General features: G+C 42.1%; 1 protein-coding gene across 1 annotated transcript; it reads right to left on the bottom strand.

Moving 5' to 3' along the window:
• Positions 1-5397: 5397 nt before the first annotated feature.
• On the bottom strand, positions 5398-8571 carry LOC148032066 (putative xyloglucan galactosyltransferase GT19). Its single transcript, XM_087684041.1, has 2 exons — positions 7505-8571; positions 5398-6681 (listed from the first exon to the last, which is right to left on the bottom strand). The coding sequence occupies exons 1-2, from the start codon at positions 8365-8367 to the stop codon at positions 5976-5978; spliced, it is 1569 nt and encodes a 522-aa protein (XP_087540167.1). The 5' UTR covers positions 8368-8571; the 3' UTR covers positions 5398-5975.
• Positions 8572-8936: the final 365 nt, after the last annotated feature.

Here is an 8936-nt window from a genome sequence, read left to right as displayed (position 1 = left end):
AAATGTATTGCTTGAAGCAACTCATGGACCTTCTCATAGAGGGCACTTCTATGTCAGAAGGCCACTTAAATGAGTTTCATTCCATTATCAACCATTTGTCTTTGTAGGGGATTGAATTCAAGGGCACTCTTATTCCCTTGTTTCTCTTACTTACATTGCATGAATCATGGGATACATTTCATACTACTATGCGTGCCAACATACCTATTGATGGGTTATAATTATAGGATGTAGAGGGTGCACTCTTGAGTGAAGATGTTAACAAGAAGAATGATGATGCTTTGTGCACTTCTCATGCTTTGAAAGTTAGAGGTAACAATGGTAGGGGTGGTAACAACTATTGTGGCACAGACTCTCATTAGTCTTGCTCTTCGTCATGTGGACAATCTCGTAGTAAGTCCTCCCATGGCAATAAGTCCCCATTGACTTGCCATTACTTTGGGAAAGCAAGGCATATTAGGCCATAGTGACATAAAATGTGTGAGGATAAGCGCAAAGAAAAGAGCAAGCGTAAAGCACAAGACAAAAATGATCGCGGCATTGTCCCTAGCAAGTCTAGTGTTAAGATTGAAGAGATTAATCTTGTGAAAACTGATTTTGATGATGATTTCACATAGAGAGTGATTTTACTCCTATTGCAGTTTGACTAGATCTGTTTGTTTGGATAATGACTTGGCATTGGATATAGTTGGTATTGGTGATGTCCAATTGCAATTTGGTTGAGGTTGCATATTTCCTCTTCATGATGTACATCATATATCAACTCTCACAAAGAGCCTTATCTCTGCTGGCAATTTGGATGATGTAGGTTATCTAGTTTCTTTTGGTGATTCCTCATGGAAGCTTACCCATGGGAATCTTGTCATTGCACGTGGTGCTAAGTCAAATACTTTGTACTCCTTGCTTGTATTTGGGTTAGTTGACTATATTTTAGCAGTGGATGCAGTTTCACATGTATCTCTTTGGCATTGTCACATCGGGCATATGTCCTTGAAAGAAATGAAAATGCTTAGTCATTTGTAGTATCTTTTGTTCCTTGACTACAAGTGCTTTGAGTCTCGTGATCATTGTTTATATGGCAAGTAGACATGTAATACACATAAAAAGTCCAGTATGACACACATGGGTAAGCAATGGCTCTTGTTCATTATGTGGTCCTTTGTTCTACGAGTCGTTAGGTGGCACGAAGTATTTCATTATCTTCATTGATGACTATATGCATAAGGTTTGGGTATATCCTATTAAGCAGAAATCTAAAGTCTTGGCTACATTTTAGTGTTGGCTTGCTTTGGTTGAGAAACAATCTGGGTCTAGGCTAAAATGCCTAAAGTCAGATAATGGGGGTGAGTATGTCTCTAAAGCATTTGAGTAGTTTTGTGATGAGAGGGATATTAAGCGTTAGTTGACTGCCCCATACACCCCACCCCATAATGGTATGGTGGTTGAGTGCATGAATAGGTCAATTTAGGAGAGTGGATTCATAGGAAGCTTAGCTAGGTAAGCTTACCACAACACTTTTGGGCTAAGGCAATTACTATTGCGCATGCCATAGACTTGAGAAATCGGTCCCCGTCTATTGCTCTTGACTATCAAGTTGCAAAGGAGGTATGGTCTGGAAAACCTCCCTCATATACTCATTTGTGTGTCTTTGATTATGAGGCTTTTTGCTATGTACCCAAGGAAAAGCTTAATAAGCTAGATCCTAAGTGTAGGAAATGCGTATTTCTTGGTTATGGGGATGCAGGTGAGCAACCTGAGCATGTCCTTGAGGTACGCAGTGTGATATTTCAAGATAAGCCCAATGTTATTGTGCAGTGAGCACTAGATAGCATGTAACAATAGAGATGATGCCCCAACGGCCTAAGTCCCTAATTCTCTAGGATGTACATGTCCCACAGCTAGTTTCAAGGTACTCTAATAGAGATAGACAATAGCTCGAGTGGTTTGAGCCCTCTATGGATCATGTTATAGTGGCAGATGCTGGTGAGCCTCTTAATTCTAATGAGGCCATGCGCAAAGATGATAGTCGCTCTCTTGGGAGAGGGCCATGTAGTCAAAGTATGACTCACTATAGAAAAATCATACATGGAATCTAGTTCCTTTTCCTAATGGCAAGCGTGATTTTCCATACAAGTGGGTGTACAAGTTGAAAAGTATCATTGGATGCCCCAAGCCAAGATACAAGGTTAGATTGGTTTTCTAAGGGCTTCAAGTAAGAACATGCCATGCACATTGATAAAGTCTTTTCTCCTATTATCAAGATGACTACCCTATGTTTGGTATTGGCTTTGGTTGCTCAGATTGACTTAGATCTTTATTAGATGGATGTCAAGACGGATTTTCTTCATGGGGACCTGCATGATGAGATTTACATGGAGCAACCTAAGGGCTTTGGAGAACATGGTAGGGAACACCTAGTGTGCAAATTGAGAAAGATTCTTTATGGCCTTAAGTAGGCACCTAGGGAATAGTACCACAAGTTTGATGCCTTTATGCATTCACAAGATATTCCCACTGTGATACAGATTTGTGTTTATACACGAAGAAGACTCATGATGGTAACCTTTAGATTTGGACCATCTTTGTGGATGATATGTTGATTGCTAGGAGTGCTCATGATAAGCTAGATGCCTTGAAAGGTCAGCTCAAGAAGAGATTTGAGATGAAGGACATGGGTCAAGCCTCACATATTCTTGGGATGCGTATTACACATGATTGCTCTAATGGGCTCCTCTACTTGTCACAGAAGGAGGTTTCATTTGTAGGATGTTAACCCTATTGGCTAAGCTTGACCTTCTCATGTGAAGGTTAGTCATGTTGATTGTCTACAGGATGAGCGGAAGGCTAAGATGGCTAAGATCCCTCATGCATCCACAATTGGTAGCTTGATATATGCCATGATAGTCACTTGCCCTAACATAGCATTTGTAGTGGGACTTGTGGCACGCTATATGGCTACACCTGGTAGATGGCATTGGGATGTCGTCAAGGGTATCATGAGGTACATAGGACATGTAGATACTAGAAAGTACACCTTTGGATATGTCTTCACCTTTGCTAGAGGTACTATTTCTTGGATATCCAGAGTGCAGAAATGCACAGCTGTATCTACTATAGATACAGAGTATGTTATAGCCACGAGGCTTACAAAGGAGGCTCTCCGGTTAGGCCGTCCAATGTGATCGACCTTGGCATTATTGATGTGGTCCCTACATTTCATTTAGATTCAATGAGTGCTATTTAGTCGGCCAAGAATCTAGTCTTCCATGGGGAGACAAAGCACATTGAGGTGTGTTACCACTTCATACAAGAGGTCATTGATGACAAGTCCATTGAGCTTGCCAAAATCTCAATTGACCAAAATCTTACAGATCTGCTCACTAAAAGTCTCTTAGAAGAGCGTTTTGTCTTCCTTAGGAAGTTGATGGGCATTGGATGAGATGACATCTTTCATCATCTTGTGATACTTTTGTACATTTGTACTTTGTCACTTTTTTCTTGTTTTCTTCTCACTAGGGGCACATTCACCTTTAAGTGGGAGGTTGCTGGGGTAAAGGCACTTGTGCCTAGCCACCCATGTATTAGTTACATTGATAATACCGGCATACCTATACACTTATACATTGTAGGTGGCGAGTGCCCATCATTGTTACTTTATTATTTATTCTTTCAATGACATTTGAATAAAGGGAATGCCAATCACACATTGTGATTGTTGGAGTCCCCACATCTTGTGTCTCTCTCTTTCTTGGTCTTACTCCTTCCACCAAAGCTCTTGCTTCTGCTATGTGCTTCCACTTCAAGGCTCACTTCCTTCACTAAAGATAGAGTACGTGACACATTATGTTATTTTCATCTAGTGTGAGCATGAGAAATGGTTGAGCTAGTTGGAAGAGATACAAGAAAGAATAGCATGTAGCACAAGCTAAGCATGGTGTTCCATAGATCTATCCATTTTCACATGTCTATTAGCTCTAATAAAGAGTATTGGCTACAAATTGTCCCTCCTTGTTTTATGGTTGGGCGCAACCCCTTGACAATGATATTGTGCATAAGATTGTTTAAAATAGTCATCACGTTCATTTCTTCCTTACTTTATACACTTTCGGTAATATTAGTTGAAGAGCACTCTTTTCTTTCCATGTCCAACTTTGTGATTGCTTTAACTTCTTTTCTTCTAGTTCCTTTCTGTTTTTATGCTCAAAGAAGGATGCTTTCACATTATGTAGGGAGGGCTACAGTACATTCTTTTTGGTAGACCAAATATTTCATATGGCTCTTTGTCAACATTACTAAGAAAGATAGTTGTGGCTCAAGCCAATTTTATTCTTATCTTTAGCCATGCTAACTTTGCTTACCTTGTCTCAGTGTGGTGCATTACTTTTTCTATAAGCACATGTGCTATCACTTGCAATGCCTTAGCAGTATTCTCTCTAGTAAACTAGAAAGCTCATCACATTTTTCACCTCCCTTGAAAAGTTATTTATCATCAATGCATGCATGGTATCTCCTTCCCCGATGGGAAACCTTTCACCATGAAACTTGGCTACACTATGTATGGCTTCCATTAACTTATATATGCCTTATAGTAGCTTAAATGCTAAGCCTTCAACACAATTTTATAGACCCGGTTCCAAGATTTTTCCCAACTTAAGTTAGAATTGTCAAAGAGTCACATTGAGCTCTAAGTCTTTCCCCTAAACTAAGCTAGAAATGTCAAACAATGTAATGTAAATTGCTTAGTGACATAGTTGGATGAAATGGGAGATATTAAAGCTTCATGTTGAGCTTCATGCTGAGCTTCAATGGTTGCCATAAGAAGAAAAAGAGAGAAGGTTTAGTAGTTAAAATAGAATTGATAGAACAAATTTGAAAATATCAACAAATTAAGTGTGAGCTAACTCATGGTTATAATACTACACATTGACGTCAATTCCATTAAAAAGAAGGGAGCTCAAAATTGAGGTACAAAGGAGAGGAAGAATGTTGTAAGTGATAGTGTTTAGCACAATGCAAGCATGCTAATCCATTGTTCCATAGGGCTCGTAGCTTTGCATATACAAAATATCTACATATTGCGCTCCCTCCATACTTCCTCGTGCCACATCATTGAAATAAAGTCATTAAGCTATCCATGTATACCTAGGACTAGTTCATACATAGACACATGTACTCTTACAATTTCCAACTTTCTATTATGGAATTGTATCATCATAATGATGCAGCTTCACTTCTCACAACCAAGTAATAGAGTATGTTGTCAAATTGCCTTGAAAACAAAAACATTATAACTAAAATGACCTTGATTTTTAAAATTAGAGAGCCTTTTCTAAAGAAACATCGAACTTGATAATTTGCTTGATATGTGAAGTTTCGCATACGTGTCCTCACAAGGCATGCCACATATGCAAACATGTTTGGGGGGTTAGCTTTGCTTTCTTTGTCTTGTGGCTCATTTTCATAAAGTTCAAAAAAGGTCCAAGGTTTGTTAAAGGAGGGCATTTAGGTGTATGCCTCATGTTAGAACTGGCAAAACTTGATGCCTTTGTTTGGTTTGCAAAAGAACATGGTGCTTAGAATGTATCATGCCCAAATAGAACTTGTGAAGGCAAGGAATTGAATCTTGTATACTTTGACAAGCAAGTAATGGCATCTCTTATGACATGATCTTTTTACATGCAATTGGAATCAAGGGCATTAGCAAGGATGATACACTTAGCTATGCCAATCGACCTACAATTTAGAGAATAGAGCTCATATAGTAGGCAACCATGGCAACGGGGGATGTGCCAATTGTGAGTCACCTTCCAGTTGGGGGCTGGAGAGCATCACAAAGCTAGATGTAGGTGAACATAATGGCAATGCACCATTCATAGTTCTAAGGCCTTTCACTTTACAAATCATTGTAAGGCCTTATGTGACACCTACTTTGTGGTGATCTAGGTTGCATGTTAGCCCATTAATCACATTGTTAATTAATGTTTGCTTTGATCAGTGGAGCCAGGTGATGCACTAGCCGAGGATTTGAAGTGGGAGACTTTGTTGAGGATGCCCTCTAAGCTGAGGTCAAAGGCATCTTTGATCCCCACCTTGTGCATTTCCATGGCAGCTGAGGGGCTGAGATAGATGATCCTAGGGATGAGGTCAATGATGTTGGCCCTCATCTCCTCAATCCTCTCTTCTGAGTAAGAGGCCAGCAGCTCCTGCACCTTCACATCCCCCTTCTGGATGTCCTCAAAGGGGATGAAGACGGAGTACTGGTCATGCTGAGAGGGGAGGTGCCATGTGTACTGGGAATATGCAGTGTCATTGTGGAAGAAGACAGGGATGCAGCCTGCTATCATTGCATCGAATGAAGACCGCCGCGTTGCGGTGTCCCCCGGCGGCTGCAAGCAGAATTGAGAAGACAGCAGCGTGTCCCTGATGGGCACTGGGTTGTGGGCACACTTGATTTGGCTGCAGTCCAGCAGTCCACATTGGCTGGATGAGGACAGGCACTGCTCTAGGGCTGCCTGCCGTATGCTGCCGACTGGTCCGGGCCTCGGTGCACCGACAAATGTGAACAAGAAGGGCCTGCTTGCTGCCCTTACCTCCTCAACCCATGCATTCAGAGCCTCCATGGTCGGTGGGTGGAACGATGTCGGGTATGGCACTGCCTGCTCATGGAAAGTTGCCCATGGCCTGCAATCCAAGGAATGTAAGTTCAGATGTCAGAGCATGGTAGGGACTATTATCAGTGTAGGACCGTGACAGAAAATGAAAAAAGCCTTGACTTTGCATTGCCCCTCCAACCTAGCCTGCTGTGCTCAATTGCCTACAATTGGTGTCCCAGCCACAAGGATGAGGTGATTCACATGCTTGATGAATGCAACAGCTACGTCAATGGGACTGACTGCTGCAAGCAGACATGCCAACCCCTATAAAAGCACAAATAGGTTGACAATGCATTGGGTTCTATCAATTGAACCTGAGCCCTATAGAAGACCACTCTTTGCCAGGATGATCATCCTGCATGAATGGCTGTTTTTCTGCACATGAATAACTGTAATCTGAATGTTTTATGCCCATAGAACCTGCATAATGCAACTGTGGTGATTATACATTAAAGATCATATAATGTTCTATAGTTTCTTGAGCTTGAGCATTTAAAGCCGTTCTCTCCTAGTACTCGGCTCTCTGAACTTGATCCTAATTGAGAGCTTGCAAGACAGGCTAAAAGATTTGAAGGCACCTAGGGTTAAGGAGAATGGGTACTATGAGTATTGCAAGCACTACTTTCGCAGTTGGCTCTTGGAATTACATATTGATCAGTGCTTCCAATCTATCACATCATATGAGGTGCAAGCTTGGCTCATCTAGTAGTTTGTCACAGCTATTTGTAACCTAAGAATGCTGCTCCACATCATGAGGATTACCAAAGTGTTTCAATTTATATGACCGCCCAGGGAACTTAACTCTTACAGCCGAAGTAATTATTATGGAGGAAAACATTTGTATACTATACCTGCTTTCTAAGAGGAGAGCTGTAACATTGGCAATGACTGGTTGTGCCCTCAAGCTTGTGCCCCATTTCGACACATTTTCTGCGACATCCACCGAAAAATCCCACCCAGTTCGTCCCATAACCAGGAAATGATCCAGCCCTCCCCATTTTCTCCATCCGTACCCACCATTTTCTTCCAGCCATTCTACCAGCTCCAAGCCTTGCTTTCTTCTGTTCAATTCATCCTTTCCATACAAGAACCTCAAAGCATCCAGTCCACTATAGTATGGGAAAAAGAAAGCATCTGCCTCCTCTTGCTTGTCAGTCAGACACGCATAATTCTTCATCCGTGCATGGAATATTACCTCCAGCATGTAGGAATCTGTGCCATACCAGCCTGTGGTTGCATTCACATCCTGCCCAAAGCCATCATTTTGCACATGGGCACAGAATGTGAGCCACTCTGTGATGTTCCTGTCACATTGTTGAAGGATGTTGGTGTTGAATTGGGGAGGTAAATCATACATGAAAATCCTCTTTCCATGGCAATGTGGCTCCGGATCGCCGCCATCGACGCCAATCCGGCTGGACGAACCGGGAACGACTGGGGTCAATACGGCGCTATTGGGGTCGATGGGGCCTGTAGGGCGATGCACATTGCTGCGATTCGACATGACATCAAATATGTCCGGCTCAAGCAATGCGGCATTATCGAGGGGCGGGGGGGTGGCAGGTATGACAGGCCGGGCCTCTTGGTGAGGGGAGGGGGTCTGGTGAGGAGAAGGCTTGAAGTTGTGATGGAGGTAGAGGAATGTCCACACAAGGAGGACCATGAGCAAGCTGGCTGATCGGAGCCTGAGAAGCTGAGGATGGACAGAACCCATGTCTTCTTGCTTCTCAAGATGGCAAATTAAACGCCCATAACAGCCACCCACTGATGCATGGTTAGTGCAAGTTTGCTGATATTGCAAGTTACATGAGGCCTTCCCTTTTCTTTACTGGGCCGGGGGTTGCGTTTCATTTCCATCAAAGAAAGACTGTCTGAGAGAGAGAGAGAGAGAGAGAGAGAGATTGTATCCCAACAGTTTTCTTTCCCCATCAACCGATGCAAAAGCCCCACTGCAAACATTTTGACACATAGCTCAATAATCCCATTCCTTATTTTATACTTTACAGGTAATCAAGAGTGCGCTCCCCAACTTGCATGCCTTTGCATGGCGTGAATTGATAATACTAGCTTGCCTGCATGACCCCTCATCGTGACCATAATAAGCCTCCCTCCTTTTCTAACAAACTTGCCTTGGATCTTGATCCCTCACTTTCAAACAACTTCCTAAATGACCAAATAATCCTTTTTTAAAATCATAAAGTCAAAACCTAACACTTAGTTTAGTTGCAATAACGCCTAATTTAGACTCTTAAAGGCCCATGATTTGCCAGCAACACGATGGCA

The sequence above is a fragment of the Lygodium microphyllum genome, chromosome 8, assembly GCF_053477565.2.
Source record: "Lygodium microphyllum isolate KBCC chromosome 8, Lygodium_microphyllum_v1.1.10, whole genome shotgun sequence".
Taxonomy (NCBI): Eukaryota; Viridiplantae; Streptophyta; class Polypodiopsida; order Schizaeales; family Lygodiaceae; genus Lygodium; species Lygodium microphyllum.
Note: the sequence above shows the minus strand (reverse complement) of the source record. Positions and strands in the feature narration are given on the sequence as shown.

Excerpts from the sequence above, each read along its gene's own strand:
- LOC148032066 (XM_087684041.1), bottom strand. The coding sequence starts at position 8,367 with ATGGGTTCTGTCCATCCTCAGCTTCTCAGGCTCCGATCAGCCAGCTTG. Across the intron at positions 6,682-7,504 it reads GCTCTCCTCTTAGAAAGCAG|GCCATGGGCAACTTTCCATG; the intron begins GTATAGTATACA and ends CTTGGATTGCAG.